The sequence below is a fragment of the Pyxicephalus adspersus genome, chromosome 2, assembly GCF_032062135.1.
Source record: "Pyxicephalus adspersus chromosome 2, UCB_Pads_2.0, whole genome shotgun sequence".
NCBI classification, from domain to species: domain Eukaryota; kingdom Metazoa; phylum Chordata; class Amphibia; order Anura; family Pyxicephalidae; genus Pyxicephalus; species Pyxicephalus adspersus.
Genome location: NC_092859.1, coordinates 84970398 through 84990949, shown reverse-complemented (window position 1 = coordinate 84990949; position 20552 = coordinate 84970398). Strand labels below are relative to the sequence as shown.

Below are 20552 nucleotides of genomic sequence, written 5' to 3'. Positions count from 1 at the left end.
ACGTTCGTCGTTCGTTTTCCAACGATAATAATTGGAAGGGTGTATGTAGCTTAACTTTTATTAGGTTCAGTAATATCTCCCATTGATGCTATCTCCTTGCAGCCTCACACATCCCTTAATGTTTGATGTCTGTGTGAGAGTGTTATTGAGAGACCTGGGTATCTGTAAAGCAGACTTGAGCTGGGGATGTTCAGATAACGCCATGCTTTTTTAAAAGTAACAGTGACAGCTGTAAAGTAGCAAACAATATCATAATCAGAAGGCCGAAACTCAGGCCAATGCTTTGGGTACACGTAGCTAGCAACATGACTGTATTTGTGTGAACCCCTGGCGCCAAGTAGTGTAATGTCCTTAACATATGCACAAAATTAGGGCCAAAAAGGATGGTAGCCAGTTAACCTGTCAATATGTTTTCTGGAATAAAGGATGAAAGTGAAGACTAACCATGGCAACTTGAGACAACATGGAAATTCAACATGCGGATAAAGTATATGGAGGAAATCAAACCCAGGACCCCAGCAAAACACGTGCTAACTACTTAGCCGCCATGCTACATAGAATGTTTTGAAATAATAAAATATATAGTCTTTCTGGTTTAATGAGCATATACTTAAATATATATAATAAATTTGCAACTAATGAGTAATTATAGGAGAAAAGTGACATCTAAATCGACCAGGTGCATTGCCTTCATTAACATGCCTGAACTGCATCCTGCTACCCTGAAATCAGCAGTGAAAAGGGGGTCTGGATTTAATTAGACCTCCCATGTGTCTATATACTAATCATGCGGCAGTATGTTCAATTTTACACCAACATATAGTAAAAACAAACACATTTAGTATTTTGTGGTGCATGTGAGGTCTTTGGTCATTTTGCTAAAATGTGCTCATATAAACAGATAGACAAAGACTGAAGGTATTTACAGAAAAGAGTGTCAACGATTCCTAGTTGACATTTTTTCTGTCTGGTGTTTTTTTGCACTGTTTGCAGCCTTGGATATGTATCAGTCTGTAAATACCAATTATTAATATTAATAATAATATTAAATACACATATTTCTTGCCCAGAACCTGCTATCAGGTATTTGATGGGTCCCCTTGCTCTTTAGATCTCTTTTCTGAGTCCTCCCACACTGTGGACATATTTTCATAAAGTCCAAACACCCCATTTATCTTGTTTTTTAGCTCAGGTGACTTGTGCACCTGCGGGGGTGCAGCCTATTTAAAGCTGAACTTTTCCTGTGATAAGTAGAGCCTTCCTTGCATTGTCATTTCAGATACAGATAGCCCATGATTCAGATAGCACATTAATGGTTTTAGCAGACACAGGGTCAACTAATGTGGAGAATAAGATGTCTCTGCTCTGCTGTGGCTAATCAGCATTACAAATCTGTTACTAATATCTGACAGATGACGGGCATAGAAACACAGAATTCCATTTTAAGGGACAACTTTACAAACTTCAAGGTTGTTCACTGTGTGTAGTCCTGCCTGACACCACACAGCCTTTTCACAGAGAACTACTGACCATTTTCATGTACAGTTATACATACTGTGTGCAACTGTCCCATTCATTCCCATAGGATGGCTGCACTCATGAAAGCCTCCTGCAGAAAAGTTGTCCCTCATAGAAACAAATGGAGACAGATGTTGCATACCTGTGACATCACTGTTGTTTGTTATAGGGTTTTGCACACATCTCTACTTCAGATTTGGTTTTGGCTTCTGTGGCTGACCCTGTTTGCCCTTTCTTGGCTAGTACTCCACTAGCCAAGTACTCTACTAGTACTTCAAATCAGTGCCTTGATCTTGTTTTATGTTTTGTCCACCCTTGCAATTTTGATATTTACAGTAGCTACAATAACCAACTATGCTTCTGTTTCATTGTCTGGCACTGCCAAAATAAATCTATAAGATGAAAGCAGGAGAGTCACAAATTAGGACACTAACTCATGCATTGATGTGATCGGGCCACAGTTCTACAAGGAGACAGAATCCAGCAGAGTAGTGAAATCCAGAAACAGCACCAGAGTATTCTGCAGAGGACTTGCACAGATTTGTGCTCCTGATGTGGATCTGTACTTTATTCTTAAAATGTGATTATGTCCACACCAGTATTGTTAGCTGTTTCTGTTAATGTCACATTTTTGTTACCTATATGTAGGCATGATGTTGTTTTCTACTCTTTAATGGTGTCCTGGTCCCTTTGCAAATAAGCCTTTCTGTATTTTTGGGTCTGTGGTTAGAAAAATTGATTGCAAGTGTGGGAAAGGAGTAATATTCTTTCATTACTGGTGCAATTTTATATGTTACATAAAAGCTAATAAATGACACACATTTGGTCATTTGGCCTGAAGTGTTTTAACAAAATGTTTACCTATAAATTAAAAAGCAATGAGAAGACTGTAAGACTTCAAAAAATTTAATTGGTTGATCATTTTACAGACAGAGTAAACACCCTGGTTTAGGGCACATTCCACCACCAGCTGCAATTGTTCACAACATTCTTGACAGTAGAGGTATATCTCACATTCTCACGTCCTTCTAATATAAACAATGACTATTTTAAATGGATTTCCAAATTAAACTTAAAACGGGATGCAGGTAAATTGTTGATTAAACAAGCAAAAGATAATGGCAGGATATATATTTTACCCTAAATAACTCTGTTTCACATCTTAAGATCTTCCCGACATTATCAGCTCTCTAATCTTTATGTTTCCATTAAACTGATCTTAACATGGTTATTTGATCATTTTAGAAAAATAGCAAATGATAAAAGTTTCTAGAGCTTCTGATTCAGTGGCATATCATTAAAGCAAAACTACACAATTATACATTCATATCTGCAGAACAGGCTTTAAACATGACATAGAGAGTCTTGTATTAAAATGCTATATTTTATATACCCTAGTGGGATGCACGCTGGCCTTGCTTTAACCTCCATAGAGGTAACCCCGAGTGTGTCTTGGGGTAGAAAAAAGTTGCTACAAGTGGTAACCCTGAGTCACACTCGGGGATGGAATACCTAGGGAAGGTTAGTAAATAGAGCGCTTACCTAATTCGCCGGGGTCCCGCGCCGTCCAGCGCCGCGATCTCCGTCTTCTTTCTTCTTCCTTCCTTCTGCATCCGATGAGTCACCGGGGGAGTTACGTGTGTAGGTCCTGGCCGGGTGGGGCAGGGAATTCAAAATCCATTTGTATTGTGCATTCAATACAAAATAACTGTATTGAATGCAATACATTGGATTTTTATGTGTAAAAGCAGTACATTGTTTTCAAGAACATTTATTTTACAGTATGAATAATACTATGAGTATAATATGTATTTTTTTTTATATTTTTTTAATTAAATTTTTTAAATATATAGATTTTTGAACTTATTCAATTTATAGTTTTTAAATGATTTTGTGTTTCAAACTTTAATATACTCATACTATTATATTATACTGTAAAATACATTTTCATAAAAAACAATGTACCGCTTTTAGACATATAAAACCGGAATGAAATGAAGCGCTAGGGAGGTTAAATATGGTATTCATGGGTGGGGGGGTGGCTCAAATTTTAGAACAGAGTATAGTAACTGGTTCACCCTTTCTTTATTGTGTATAGTCATCTGTTTGTAAATTAAAAGCAGCTAAATTAGATTTTGTGCCAGTCAATGCAATAGGTCTGATTTATTAAAGCTCTCCAAGGCTGGAGAGGAGATACTTTCATCAGTGAAACTGGGTGAGCCAACAAACCTAAATGGATCTGGACCAGGATTCAAATCAGTTGCTAGCAAATAACAAATGACTTTGAAGAAATCCATTCCAGGTTTACTGGATTACCCAGCTTTACTGATGATAGTGCATCTTCTCCAGTTTTAGAGAACTTTAATAAATCAGGCCCATGGTTGTCATCATTATGTCAGTCATCATCAGTGGTTAATCAGAAAAAATAATGACTTTTACGGGTGAGGTGAACCACATTGCTGTGCTTTATACAGAATTACTGGCCTAATAACAGGGGTAAAAACATATACTGGAAGGCCAATCTGTTCTTAGAAAGGTAGAAACCTTTTTCTCTGATGTACAACTCTCAGATATCCAAAAACAAAAGCAATTCCACGTTTAAAACTCCTAAAGCTAAAAGGCATCCAGGCCCTGATGGCTTCACAGCACTTTGTTATAAATAGTTTTTCAACACCATAGGTCCCTTAACACAAGGTACATTAGTTAGGGATACATTTATGTCTACATTTTGCATGATCCCAAAACCAAATATAGACAACAACACTTGATCTAATTACAGTTCCATTTCCATTCCAAATCTAAACACAAAAATCTTGTCTGAAATTGTCAACAGCAGTATATACCCCTTTATTGGGAACAGTCAAGCAGGCTTTATGCCTATCTGCCAGACATATATGCATATTGCATATGTTTACCATATCATAACAACATCAACAAACAACACATCTGCCTATCATTGCTCCTGGAGTTGGACATTTTTTTTGCCTTTTGGTCCTTTGGTTTTATTTATTATTGTTTCTTTTGGGGTTTGACCCAAGCTTCTGTAAGTAAGCTTAAGCCCAAAACCGAACAATGTTCATTCCTTTTATTTAAAATTCAAAGGGTAACCAGATAGGGCCTTTTTACTCCTTTGGCAATAGGGCCTTTTTACTCCTTTGGCAATAGGGCCCCTTGCCATCTCTCGGATAAGAACTTGATTGAATGTCCATGAATATCCAACCATAATGGAATCAGGAAATGTCAAGCACCATATTGAAAAGTACACTGAATCTGTTGTAAATTAGGGGTGGATTGTGATATGCATTTCTATCTTTTTGACCATCATACATGGCATTGGATGACTGAATTCTCCCCTCTCCATTATCCAAAGAATCATTAAAACATCTAGTCCTACATGCTGAAAACACCTTAAAAGTGCGTTGATTTTTTGAAATTTCTATTTTAAAAGACGCTGTCCCAAGATGGCACTTGCTGTCCACCGTGTAACTGTAGTTTATATTCTCCAGACTAAACAAAACCTTTGCAACCTTTACAAATTTAAAAATCAAATTACCAACAGTCATGCCTGTCAGCCCTATATTCTAGAATATAGTCAGCCCTTTATTCTAGAATCGAAAGAAAACTCCAGGAAACACTTGAGTCTAGGGCCCTGATTTATTCAAGTTCTCCAAGGCTGGAGAGAATACACTTTTATCAGTAAAGCTGGGCGATACAGCAAACCTGGAATGGATCTGGACCATGATTCAAAACATTTGCTAACAAATAGCTAACAAATAACTTGATTTTAGGAAATCCATTCCAGGTTTGCTCAATTACTCAGCTTCACCGATGAAAGTGTATTCTCTCCAGCCTTGGAGAACTTTAATAAATCAGGGCCTATATGTCATTTAATATTAAAAAGTTAAAATTCTGAATGTGATAACATCACTAAATTTTGGATGTCTTTGATCTTTAGAAAAAAATTTTTTTAAGTTTTTTTTTTTTTACTATACTTTATTATGCACCTCACACATTTTTTCTAGTATAATAACTTCCACCCACGGGTAATCCTCTATTTGTAATGGACCCAATAGTTATATGTTTTGTTAAAGTTTTCCTGTATAATGTTTCACTATTGCTTTTCCTACCAGTAAAAAAAACATTGACATGTCCTTCTTCAGTCCACAAGTATTGTAGACAATGGTGGTTGTAACATGTTTGGTCAGACATTTGTAGCAGCCGCCCAGATCCATAAATGTACTGTTTATTTATATCTGATGGTCGCTATTTTGGAAGTAAAGCTATAGTTATGAGCCAGTTCCGAATATTTATTTACATGTGTGACGGGAAACATCCTTGTTAATTGTTGCAATTGAGTAGCCTTGCATAACCTCTCTAGCAGATGCTGTCTGCACAAGGCCCCATGACTTCCTTTTTTTTGCATTCTATTATGAAATCTGACCTAACTTTCCAGATGTTCAAAAAGCTGAAACTGCGTTGTTTAAAAGAGTGAGAGTTTACGCAAATGTTGACAGCAGCCTGAGTTAGCTTTTATGAACTTTACAGGAGTGTAAACAGCCCCCGATACTGATATTTGTATTGTTGTGCATTTCCTTTTTTTGTGATGAAAAGCATATCCCTTTGAAATTAAACTGAACTGTAGGCAGATAAAAACATGAATGCAGATCTTAATCATTATATATCATTACATATACATGTTTATTAATGTAATCTTTAATATACTTTATATTTAAAGGTCAAACATAATAATGAAGCAATAATGTTGTCTCTACTCTAAATGATTTTCCATTACTATCTTTTCTTCTTGTGACTGGTGCCGCAGGGAAAGAAAGGGAGAAAAAATATATTCATCAGGGAGGCCAATGACTGTAGTAATATTTTAGCATATTGTGCCATAGTTGTTTTTCTCTGTCAGATTTTTATTTCTGATTTTCAGGGAGAAAAAGCATAAAGAACTTATCTTTAAAGTCCAAGTTTAGGGTTTAAAGGTCCCACGGGCCGTATAGGGCCCAATAAAGATTTTTACTCTGGCCCTGGATGGTACCACCCCGAGCAGGGTCAGGAGAAGGATCCTGCTGGGGAGGCGCACCAGCCAGAGCCGCGGAACACGTCCCCCGGATCTAAGCCTGTGATCGAGAGTGGGGGGGTTGTGTGCAGTGACACAGCACCCCCCACTCTCCCATCGCATGCTCAGAGCCTGGGATAGGAGAGTTGGCGGGCTGTCACTGCACACAACCCACCCAGGCTCAGATCCGCGATGGGAGAGTGGGCGGGTTAATGGCATCATGACCTCACATTCGGTGGCGTCATGATGGCATAACCCCACCCACTTTCCCATCGGCCTGGCCCCTCTGTCAAATTTTTTTTCAGATTGTGGCCCCTGAGTCAAAAAGTTTGCCCTACCCTGCATACTGTTGTTAGTATGGATTACTCTACATGCATCAGTTTAGTTTGTACTGATCTTAGGCCTCCTTAAGAACTTCTTAACTTCCCTTTGAACCAGCACCAAGACTGCAAATGGAAAAGGTTATCTAGCAAACAAATTTTCTTCTGGTTTGCGTAGGTTGTTGCCACCATCCGGTACATTTCCCTTTACCTGATTTCTAACTTACTGGTGCCTCAGAACAGAAAGTCTTTGGGAATCTTGTCAAATGGTACTCAGCAAGGAAAAACTTCAATGGTTCTAACTCTATCCCAGTCTTCTATTCCTAAGTGTTTTTTGTTGCTATTGGTGTCCACAGACGGAGAAAAATCCCCTCACTTATAGTCCCAGTCACACCAGTTATCATTTTACCTTTTTAACATGGGGGAACCCTTAAAATACCCTTCAGGTCTTGGGGAACCCCTGCTATAATAACTATTTCCACAGCTTACAGCATAGAGGTCAGTAGGGAGAATCCCAACCTTCCAAACAACCAAAAAGGTCATTGGTGTAATAAACTAATATGAGAGGCATAAAGTGCTTATTGCTCAAGGAAACTTGAGTACCCGAATCCTAGGGTTCCACAGAATCCTGCTTGAGAAACAATGTTTTAACCTTTTCCACCGTAATCTATTTACATGTTGGAACAACCATTCCAGAGTAATAAAACATTATTGTATTCTACTATCAAAAACTGTATATATATAAATGAAAAAATGATAATATAGAAATTACAATGATGGTATTTGAAGTAATCTTTCAAAAGATGACCTTAGTGATATCAATAAAAATAAAGCCTAAGGCATTAAATGTGAATCTAGTTAGTGAATGCCCTAATCATTGTATTTCTTGCACCATGTGCCTATAGCCAGTTTTCCAGCATATTCATCCATTTGTGGTGGCGGCCCTTTATTGCTTTTGTCTATTGAGTATTGCTGGGGATTTTCAGAACATGAGTCATGGAATGCCTCTATTCCCTCAAGGCTTTCCTTCACTAGAGTTCCTTGTCTTTGTAGTTTTTGCTTGCTCCTTGAACCAGTTACTGTAATGTGCAAATGGATGTTTTTGGAGGACTGTGTGTAAAATACCTGGGGAGAAAGGTCACAGATTGACTCCTGTTTTTCAAGGAAATTGATCCTTTTCATTTTGGTTAGAGTAATTCCATTCAGAAATGTTCCTCAGCTTTTTAACCTTTTCATTTCTGGTTTGCAGCCTCCTGCCAACTTTTGTATGTGCTGTGTGTTTCTTTGCAGCCTTGTTTGTGACTAATCCTCTGTAGTTCACCACTGGTTTTTAGTTCACATGCCTCTTTCCATCAGGTTTTCATCAATCCGTTGATGTAAGGAACACAATCTAGAATTTCACAAATATTGAACCATTTAACTATTCACCAGGAATGCCACTGGATTAGCCTTCTAATTTATTTGTCTTTAAAGTGAGGTAAAATTTAGGTTAAAAAGATTATTACTAAAAAATCCGGATGAATTCTTTTCTGGAAAATAGTACATATAGATGACATGATAGATCATAAAAATGTTGGTATTTTATACTGATAAAGACCAGGGGATTTTATCAGTTGACTATTTGGTAAATTCTGCTTTAAGTTAAAAACTGTTATAAAATTTTTGATAATTATTTTTCAAGTCTTTCTAAAATAATCTCATTTGGCCACACATGATTGCAGGTCAGATGTTTGAATGCACACACCAAAACTGCACTGCTAAATGAGGCTCTGATTTCCATACAGCTGAGACAAGCAGTGTTTATTATTGTATTAAATATTATTTTCAATACTTAATATAATAAGGAGTGACCATGTTTTAATATTAACTAGTATTTATATAGTGCCAACATATTACACAGTGCTTTACAAAGTCCAAAGTCATGTCACTAGCTGTTCCTCAAAGGGGCTCACAATCTAATGTCTTTACCATAGTCATATGTCATTACCACAGTCAAAGGTCAATTTGGGGGTAAGCCAATTAACCTACCAGCATGTTTTTGGAATGCATTCTTGTTACATCCAATGCTTGATAAATCTATCTCATTAGCTTGTAAGTCTTGTAAAGCAGTTTAGGAGAGATGATTGCTGGTAGGTAGGGGAATAGGTAGGTAGGTAGGTGTGTGCAGACCTAAAAATATGAACTAAGGTCAGATTTTATCTTAATCTGCAAAACATTAAAATGTGTTTTTGATTTTAGGACTTTTATATAATTACATAGATAATTACCCATTTTATCACTGGAACCGATGTTAATGAATGCTTACTTGGTTTCTTTGTATGCCAAAAGGAGCCAACATAGTGTGGTTATTCCCTGGACTAGTGACTAGTAAACCAGAAAACAACCCCAAGTTTATCTATACAATATTTTTAAATCATCTTCAATTTAAATATTTACTGAATTTTTAAAACATTAATCCAAATCAATCCAAGGCTGATAGAAAAGTCTGTTCATAAATATGGTGGATTCTTGTGTTGTCAGTTAAATAACTGGCAGGTAACTGGAAGGGAACCTAATACTGACCATTGCAGCTCTGTAGAGAGAAAAGGAGAATTATTGGATACTACCAATAGTAGTGTATGTCATTTAAGAATGGTGTGCCCAGGGCAAAATGATCATACAACACTCTGCTAAACTCTTTTAATACGTCAGTGCTGTAGTCACATTTTTAGCTCTTTTGCACCATCTAATGGACCTTTTTTATTTTAACACTGTATTAGTCCCTTCTGTTATTTAGAGTTTTGAGCCTTTAAATATGGATATATGCTTGACATTAAGGATGGTATTTTTGGTATTCCATAAATAAGGAAGGAATAATGTTTGTACATATCATGCTATTCTTTTAATAAAAGGATTTTTGCTTATTTTCTTTAATGTCCCTATAATTTCTCCAGATTCTAGTTGAGGCATTAACATTTGTCTTATGCTGATCTTTCAGGTTGGCCTTCTTTTTATGATGTTGTTAATCCAGAAGCAATAGTATATGGTGATGACTTCTCATACGGGATGCACAGAGTAGAAGCAAGCTGCAGTCAGGTCAGTACTTTATGGCTTCAGAAGAGTTATTTGCTGCCTGTCTTGAAACTGTATGGAATTCCCATCTATAGAAATAAATAAACTTTGTATCAATCTGGTAATCTGCCAAATAAAGAGTAATGAAAAAAATAGCACAGACGATCATTCCCACCATTTTTAATCCACATCAGTGTATTACGGACAAGACAATCCTTAAGGATTTCTGATAACAGGAACCCAGAAAACAGCTGTAGATGAAATCTGGATGCTATGGATTAAAATATTTTTCTTTTTCACGTAGACAGTTGCAATACGTTTGTATTTTTATTGCATTTTTATGTTTTTAGACATGCATACCAAATGCCATTGATAAAAGGTAAAATGTTTGAATGAATTTCAAACATCTTCCTAGGATACAATACGATCTATTAAGCAGTAACACAACCTGTCAATTCCTATAAAAGCCAAACCTTTAGCAGATGTTAAAACACCATCATGGCCAATCCATTTCCAACTGCATTGTGTCCATGTCAAACATTGTTTCATGGGAACCAGCCATGATTAAGGACAGAGACTTCTGCTGAATAAATTTTATCTTTTATGGAAATTAATTGTCCTAATCCTCTGTAGAACGATAAAGATGGATAGGCAACATAAATATTTTCTAACTAAAAGGAGAAACAATTCGTACTTTCTTTATGTTGGATCAGTACTGATGTTAAAGTGTATGACAGTGGTAAACAAATGCTGTTAAAGAATGCACTGAACTTGATTCTTCCAAATTTTTCCAAAGTTCTGTTTTATAAGCCTATGTACCTAAATACTGATTTTTTTATCTTTGAAACTCCATAAGTATATGGATGGGGGATCAGTAGGTTTGAGTAGCCCAATCATTTAGCTTCTTAGAGCAGCATCAACATGAGATCCTCCAGGATCCTAAATAACAACTATTGTGTGGTTAAATATGTCATTTATAGTACCACTTTTATTGCAGGCACCTCCAGGTGTCTGGTAATAGTTTCAGCTTCTTTCCAATGAGTCTTACAGATCCCTAAACCTTGGTTGTTCTCTTATGCGAAAACCATGTTAGGTATGACACACTTCAGTCCTATCTTTGGTCAGCTGCCTTTTGCAAAAATTGGTCAATACTTTGTGCATATTAGTGCAGGTTTTAGGGCCCTAAAAGACTTCTAAAGCTACCTGCAGTGAGCTGAAATTGTAAGGAAGAAGTGGAATAGAACTTTAACTCCATTTCCTCTCCAATTTACCTTTTCTTATTGCCTATTGATATATGATTTAAATGGTATACATATGCAAAAGTTTTACATCATTTTTCCAAAATTCTATAAACCTTTTATAAATGTAAAATAGAGAAAGTGTCTACCTTCGGTATAATATATTTTGCAGCCTGAACTTTTACAGAATCTCTTTTATTAATTATAAGTTATCATCTTATGATGCAATGTTTTACCTAAAAATTTTAAAATATAATTATAAATTTTAATTTATAAATTATAATAATTTATAATTAAAAAAAATATTTTATAATTTAAATTTATAATTAAAAATTAAAAAACTTGCATTTCACCGATTTTACTTGTATTTTTTTGTAGTGTGGTGCCCAAAATATTAAATTATAATTATAAATTTTAATTTATAAATTTTAATAATTTATAATTAAAAATTAATTTATAATTTAAATGAAAAAAACTTGCATTTGACCGATTTTACTTGTTTTTTTTGTAGTGTGGTGCCCATCTTGGTCATGTGTTTGAGGATGGTCCTCGTCCAACTGGTAAAAGATACTGTATAAATTCAGCATCAATGAACTTCAAACCCGAAGCATCCGGTGGTGCTGAAGGAACTAGTGCTTCAGCAACATCTCCAAAGACCGAACTGTAAAAGCAGATAAGAAACAAGAATGTTTTGTGGTCATCAGAACTGTAGTTTACCAACCATTCTGTGGATTGGACATTTAAATGCTTCCAAACATTGATTATTTTCACATTCACTTGTTAACAAGGCTACTACAGATTGTAAAATATATCTGTATCATAGTTAGAAAATTTAGAATGATATCAATAAATCATTTTTCTTTTGCAGCGAGCCAAAGTCTGAATGTTTGAAAGTTAAAATAAAACATAAGCAACAGCTTCTTTTTTTTACCATCTGACTTTCTTTTCCTTTATTTCACTAATGATGCTGATGCACCATCATATGGCATGTTCAGTGACATCATGGTTCACCACTGGTACAGAAATATTGATGGCATCTCTATTAAATAAGACCAAAAATTGAGGAAGTGTGAAACTAGGCTTTGCAATGATAAGTGCAGGTTCATGCTTGTAACATTTTAAATATAGAAAATATTTACTATGCATTCTTTTTTTCATTATATATAATTAGCATCTCTCATTTCTTTACGTTGTGTCCTCTTTGCCTAAGAACATTTTTTTATTGTAAAATCCAGCTGTTTTTTTAAAAGACAATGTATGTAGTTAAACTAACAGTGCTAAATATACCTATTTTAAGGCAGCATGGTGGCTCAGAGGTTAGCACCCTCACCTTTGCAATGCTATGTCCAAGGTTAGGTTACCTGGCTTCCCCCCAAATTGACCCCAAATTGTGTTAATGAGAAATGACTATGGTAGGGACATTAAATTGTGAGCCCCTTTGAGAGAACTCACAATTTAATGACTATGGACTTTGTAAAGCGCTGCATAATATGATAGCGCTATATACTAAATACTGTGTAAAATAAATAATAATTTTAAAGGTTTACAACACAAAGAAAAAGCAGATCAGTTCCAGTACAAAGTTCTTTGTGACTTATGATTTATGTGACTTGAGATTTATGTTTGTGCGAAAGCAGTGTTCTCTCTGCAGAGGTCTGACACCTTCATTCTCCTTCTGCGTCAATTTTATAATTCTGCAAACATCATCCAAAACATTGACTGTTGATTGCAGATGTGTAACTGGGATTGGGGGGCTGTATTTATTTATTTTTATTGCAGTACATTTTCACACAGTCTTTTTGAGCACCCTCTGGTTACCAACATACGTTGTCTGGAAAATACAGCTAGCTTGGAGCAGCATGGTACACATCACATTGCTTCAGGTCAGAAATAGTGCATGCAGCACAGTTTTTATTTTTTTACTAGATAATTACCCAACGTTGCCTGGGTATTTATTTATTGCAATCTTATATTATAATATTATATTTTAAGGTATCATGGTTGAAATGTGTCGATGCATTTCCAAGTGATGACATACACACATCTATAAATATATATATCGCATACATACATCCAAATATAGCTCTGACAAATAGCACAGCACTGTACAAAGATCGGCAGTGCACTCACATGAGTCTGAGTCATATGTCTTGCAAGTTTGGTTGAAATGTGTCGATGCGTTTCCTAGTGATGACATACATACATACAAATATAGCTCTGACATATAGCACAGCGCTGTACAAGGATGACTGGTGCACTCACATGAGTCTCAGTCATATGTATAGCATGTTTGGTTGAAATGTCTGCTTGAGTGATGGTGGAACATACATACACACAAATACATACATCCAATTTTTTATATATATAGATCTGATGTTCCACCCACTTGACACCTGAATTAAAAAAATATAAGTACTTTATATTTAGCCTAAATCAATGGTTCAGATGCTCCCAGGGTGAAAATAAAAAAAATTCTCAGTTCCATTTTACAGTCATAAGTTCAGCTTTTACTCTTTACTACCAGCAAGTTCATTTTTTTTCTTGTATGAGAAGGTAAAAAGTATTATAACTGAAACTTTGCAAAATATAGAGGTGACATTTACATGATAACCTGGCTTCATCCTAATAAAAATGAATAGCACAGTTTGTTTACTAGAATACTTTCACCTAGCTCTACACTGATGGCAATATTTTAATAAATCATACAACCTATTTACTTTTCAAATTCTTTTCTTCGGCCATTAAAGTGCAATAACATATTCAGACAGCTTTTGACTTAACAGAAAGGATTATAGGTAACTATTTTCCTACAAAAAACTTTGCTTGGCAGAAAAAGTTTTGCATAAAATGTGTGCATGTAAGCAAAATAAGTCTTTTTATTTTTAGAAGATTTATATTTTCTGACTGTTACAAAGAGATATATTACTGTATAAAATAAAAATAAAGTATGAATTTTGCATTGCACAAATGTTGTACGGTTTCATTGTAACTATCTGATGTAACTATTTCATGTACAGTATATGACTAGAGCATTCTGTGTTTTCCTGTCTGATCTACTGCTTCATCTATCTTCATCTGTTCTATTGATTCCTTCCTTTACACAACAGCATAGATGATGATGGGTGGGCTGTTGCTGAAGCTTGTCTTTGTTATTCTTCACTCACTGCTGCAAAGAGGTGGGGTCTACCTACTGCAGTGTTCTCCCTAGCCCCTTTTAGCCGGGCGTACCACCCGGCACTTTTCACTTTTCCATTCACATTTGTGCATTTTGCCTACATATACTAAAATATTTCTTCTCACAAGACAAACCAAAGGACTTTCTCTCTGTGAATGGCATATTAATGCATTGTACAAGGTACTTGAAGCAACACACTGCAGTTCAATGTACATGTGTCATGTGTGTTTTTTTAAATCATTGCAGTCCTTTGGCAGACCATTTATTATTTGTTATGGTATCACAACACGCAAAGTAATGTGTACTAATGCACTTCAAAATTCAAACCATTGGCTTCCATTTCACCTTAGAATCAAATTCAAGCTCCTGTGCTTTGCCCTCAACTCCTCGCCCAGCTGTTATCCCACCTACCTTTCTGACCTGATAGAAAAATACTCTACTACTACTACTGACTTCTTCACTGATAACCTTGTCACACCCACGACTCCAGACTTTTCTGGAGCTTCCCTGACTCTCTGGAATGGTCTTCCTGGTCCTATTCAGCTACAAAGAGATGCAGCCGAAGAAGAGCGGAGGGAAGGATGGAAGAGTCTGGCTGCAGCATTCATCATAGATTGTAGAGGAGAGAGTTGGGATAATGGAATACCAAAGAGGAGGATGTTATAGTAAAGATGATAAGCTCTAGCTCGTGAAGGTGAAAGTGACAGGACCTGGACATATTCTGAAAATGGGGGGTAAAGGAGAGGGCAGAATTGAAGGTGATGCCAAGACAATGTGCCTGAGGGTAGGGACAGATAACAGTGTTAACAGTTAGATATATATTAGGGGGGATTTGGAATTTGAGGCGGGGGGTGATAAGTTTGTTTTTTTCCAGGCTAAGGTTATAGAACATTATCTCTAAAAAATACAAAAGTGATGTCTGAAAAAACCTAAACTATGTGGGCAGAATAGGGAAGTGGTGTTTAACACAATGTGACCTGCATTTTCTCTAAATTCAATAGTCATGCCTAGCTATGCCTAGCTGTCATTGTAGACAGCACATACTACTATAATCATGCAAAAATCTTAGAAGGAATTAAGAGTCACTTTAAACCGTAATAACTCTGAGGTCTTCTAAGACCCCATTGCAAGTAGTCCAGTTGTAAATGGTGTTGTGTGAAGTTTTTAGAATATACATCTGTTATGATTAAATAGTGACCCATAGCTGTCCTTTCCAGAACCAAATTTTGTACATATTTCACCATTTTAACTGTATTGGAGTTACATTCCAAATAAGTGGTTATATGAAAGATGTCATAGCCAGTCACCAAATCTGACTATAATACAAAGTCCATACTGCTAGAGAGACACATTAGACCTTTTTGGAGATATGTAGATTAAAATGTTTCTGTGTTTGGTATCTATTTATAAATTATTTCCTTCTGATAAACAATATGCCAATGAGCCACCTCATTGTCCAAACAGAATAGGAAAGGATGGGCAAGGTCTGTCACTACCTGGATCCGGATCTCTACCCATTCAGATTGGCAGAGCTTTTGGTCATTGCAGAAAAAAGGCAGGTTATTGCAGGTATATGTATCAGACTAGCATCAGACTACGACTCAGATTAGCGCTATTCCATCCTCACCTCACGCGCGAGATTATCCAATGACAGGCAGCATTAGCATGCCTGTCCCATCCTTTTACAGGACTTCGGTCTACCTCAGGAATACTTTTTTTCCCATTGAATAAAAATGTGCATTTTTTTGTCATAACTTGACTGTTAACCAGGTGAAATCACAGCAATTTGTCCCATTATTGCATAAAAAATTGCCTGTTTTCTCAGCACAATTAAAAGTAGAGCCCCTTGAATTTATATATATGAATTGAATGAGCTGAAGGGGGATATCACAAAAAATATAAAGGCAATTAATCCAATGTGAAAAAATTAACACATTAAAATTAAAATGATATAACATTTAATGCCATTGAAAGACACTGACCTAAAAGATTCCCCCGTGGAAAGGTCAGTGGTAATGTCTGATTCTCTGTTTCAAAAGAAGAGCCCCTTGAATTTATATATATGAACAGAAAGAGCTGAAGGGGGACATCACAAAAAATATAAAGGCAATTAATCCAATGTGAAAAAATTAACACATTAAAATTAAAATGATATAACATTTTAAAATGTGGTTGATATAGGGTATTTCATTTTGCACACGATTGTTATTTGCTGCTCTACGCTTTAGTGTCCTGGTGTCACGGTCAAGTCACACAAAACAATAGACAATCCAAAAATGTAACAAGGATACCTAGCACCATGACATTCAGCTCTAAAACTCAGTTGTTTTCATCATGAATACCAAAATTAAGCCTTTGGCCTATCAGAGCTTTTTTGAGACCTTACGCAGAAAGGATTCTGTCCTATTTGAAAAATATCCCTAATTTTGGATAAAGCTGGAAGGATTATGCAGCTATTCAGATGCCACTGAACCATGCCGCAACTGTTGTAAAGTATTCTGCATAATTATGTAAGAGAGAAAGAGGGATACAATGTTGATGATATGAATTCTAACCACTTACCCTTTTTACCCTATCTTGTTCTTCACATGACTGAGCTGTCAATATTCCTGGCTATACTCTCTTTCATAAAGGCAGAGTCAAATGAAAGGGTTGCAGTGTCTGTCTGTATGTGAGAAGTGATCTAAAAGTGAATGTTAAAGAAGAAATTGCGGAGGGAACAAGCGGTGAGGTTGAGGCATTATGGGTGGAGTTGAATGTGGGGTGGAATAACAAACAATTTATTATTGGAGTCTGCTATAGGCCCCCCAGTGCTAAGGAAGAAATAGAAAATCAACTACTAGCACAGATAGAAAAAGCAGCAAAAAGTGGAAGTGTTTTAATCATGGGAGATTTCAACTCCCCTGACATTGACTGGAATAATGGCACTACAGCAAAAGGGAGGAAATTTGTGAATCTAATACAAGATAATTTTATTGTACAGTTTATAGAAGCCCTAACTAGAAATAATCCTCTGCTGGACCTAGTTCTTTCTAACAATGCAGAGCTTATAACAAATGTGCATGTAATAGAGAACCTGGGTAGCAGTGACCATAATATGATTTCATTTAATGTAAGCTGTAAACAGGAAGCAAAAACAGGAAAGATAAAAACGTTTATTTTATGAGAGCAAATTTTCCATTATTAAGGGTGGCTCTAAAAAAGAACACTGAAAAATATATTCCAATGAGTAATAAAAAAAATATGCGATGAAAGACATCAATTTTAAGCGGGACTTTTTAAGTCATGTCATAATACACCAGTGCCATACTACACCAGTCCACATCAAATGGGGGCCTTAACTTGGCCAACATTGCGTTATACAATGAGGCATCTCTGTTACGTATTCTCAAAGACTTGCTTCATGGAACCTCTTTTTACACCAATCTTTACACTGATTACAAGCTTTTTTAATACCCTAAAACACGCAAACCTTACTCCCTCAGTGAATTGCAACTTGTTCGCTCTCTTCCAGTCACATGATTACAGTTCCACGGTTGCTCACGCTCTCTTGGCCACAGACTGGCACAATCCCCTGGACATCATGCTCTTCTCTGCCCCATCCCCTACTAAAGCAATATGCAAATTCTACAAATTCCTTGCAGAAACTATAGATTACGATACTCCAACCATGGGCCTAGTGGATTGGTGGCAACATTTCCCAAATCTGGACTCATCAACTTTGTTACAAATGCTGCAGTGTCCTGGAAAGCAGTGCCCTTGGTTCAATATCGTTAAATGTTTTTAAAAATATTTCAGAGAGCATATATCTCTTCATCCCGAGCATATCACATGGGTTTAGCAGGGTCGAACAGTTGTCTTAAATGTGGTACACCACAAGCTGACCTTTTTCAAAACTTCTCGGACTGCCCTATAATCAAACATTTTTGGAAACAGGTTGCTTGATATAATCAAAGACGCCTGGTTAATTTTCTTCCCTTTACACCCTCCTGAGTAATATTTGGTATGGAGGGTGGAGGCGGTATTCGCTACTCCGGTAGTGTCAAACGATTATTACTTTTACTATCCGCAGTCAGTATAAAATCCATTCTCCACTGTTGGATTTCCACGAACCCCCCCCCCCCCCTCGCTCCAGCTGTTCCTTACAAAGCTCCAGCATCTGTTTAAAATGAAATAGGTTGAGGCCTCCTACTCCAAAGAATCTAAAATGCAAAAGTTTTTTAAAAAACTGGGAGAGTTTTATCTAAACATTAAATGTAACCACTGGAGCTCGTCTTCCTAAATGTTTCAACCAAACCACTTGGTACCTCACTAGAATTTTGGAGGATGATCCTCCTATTCAACTCCTGGTCTAACATGCATCCCTTCCAATCACTCCCCCAGGATTCCCCTGCCCGCTCCCATCTGGGCATACACTGATGGCTATATTGATCTAGATGCTCAGTACTGTTCCTACATTTTGTCAAATGTTTCCCTTATGTTTTTGCATTGTTTACACATACTATAACATAATGTATGTTACTGTTCATTCTAAAAAATTGTGATACTTCTAAAGATACCATTGTTTATTTCTGTCAATTTCTTGCCAAATGTAAAGTATTGTTTTTTGTAATGTTTACCTGTGAACTGTTTTAACTCAATAAAAATATTTTTAAAAAATTGTGGCATTTCTTTGTATTTGTAAGAAGTAATATGTTCAGGCAGGGGAATCTCAACCTGACCTGTTCTCAGAACTTTGACTGGACAAAAATAAGCTCACATGCACTTGACCACCTTGCCTGTCATAGAGCTTGCTTCTGTGTACTGCTGAGTGCATTTTTGGTTGTCTGTTGCTGAACCTTTTTACACTTGACCCTTCTGGTCTATTGTGTAGTCTGCTTGTAGTATTAGACCTTTGGCTGACTTTTGACCATTTGATCCCTAACCCCATAGTCTCTGGACTCCTTTGTCTTGCCCAAAGCTATGTTTTTGGCCTGTTCATCAGGTTCTGGCAGGAACAGAGTGCTGGGATGGTGCTACTTGCCTCCCAAAGCTGAGTGGGGGATAACTATCGGTGAAGCGCATGGTGGAGATTAGGGGAATGGCATTTGCTCTACACTGACTCTGGACCAGGTTATTATTATTATTATTATTATTATTAAACAGGATTTTTTATAGCGCCAACATATTACGCAGCGCTGTACATTAAATAGGGATTGCAAATGACAGACTAATACAGACAGTGATACAGGAGGAGAGGACCCTGCCCCGAAGAGCTTACAATCTAGCAGGTCATGACAGAAGCACAATGTATTGGTGGTAACATGAATGATTGCACTACATAAAATATCTAATGTTCTTGTGTATCACGCATTCATATGTTTTGTAAAACTACACAGCAAAATGCATAGTGTAAATGACCCTCGAACTATAGGTCCTTTTCCAACAGTAACTTTTTTTCTGTAAATGCATATTCTGCATATATTGAAATCAAAGTAAACTTTAAACCAGAATAGATTTTACAAACAGTATTTTCCGAAACTATTTTAGATACAGATTAAAATAGGGGGAAAACAACAAAGCAACATAGCAACAAATAAATATTAATAATAATAATAATATATATATATATATATATATATAAACTAACACTGAAATACCATATACAAATACAATCAAATGGCAGAAATGTTTCTCCATGCTTTGTAGCTCTTATACAATTTATTTATATATTTTGCTGTTAGCTTACAGTTTAGATTTTAGGAGTTTGATCAACAAATCCTTCCAAAGCATGTAAACAGGTTCAGGCAGTTGAAATACATATCATCAAAAATATAAGATGCCAATGAAACAGTGCTTGAAAAAGTTGATAAAAACAGAAACAATGTTCAGTTTCCAAGGATCTAACCTCTACAACTGTTTACTTAATAGTTAATCATCTTAATGGTAACTGGTCCCCACAACAATGTTCCATTTCTCTATGTTTTCAGTCCTACCTTGCTTTCCACTAACTTATCGCTATTTTTTGTGATTTCTTAATAACTACTCCCATATTTATACCTAATCTCTATTAGATTAGTTCTACTTTGTCCATTCTGTAGCCCACAACACTACTTCCTATAAAACCAGCCAATAGGTAGAGGGATTTGGCAATGTGCACCCTCCTGTATACTCGTGGAGCACCCTGTTCACATTGTGGACTCTTT

At 36.3% G+C, this 20552-nt stretch overlaps 1 protein-coding gene across 2 annotated transcripts in view; it reads left to right on the top strand.

Moving 5' to 3' along the window:
• MSRB3 (methionine sulfoxide reductase B3) overlaps window positions 1–14160 on the top strand; it is a 62320-nt gene extending 48160 nt beyond the window's left edge. For both annotated transcript variants that reach the window (XM_072401298.1, XM_072401297.1), the window contains 2 exons: window positions 9881–9978; window positions 11704–14160. In XM_072401298.1, the coding sequence (XP_072257399.1) occupies window positions 9881–9978; window positions 11704–11859 (254 nt within the window). In that variant the 3' untranslated portion in view covers window positions 11860–14160. The remainder of the gene's footprint in view (window positions 1–9880; window positions 9979–11703) is intronic.
• Window positions 14161–20552: the final 6392 nt, after the last annotated feature.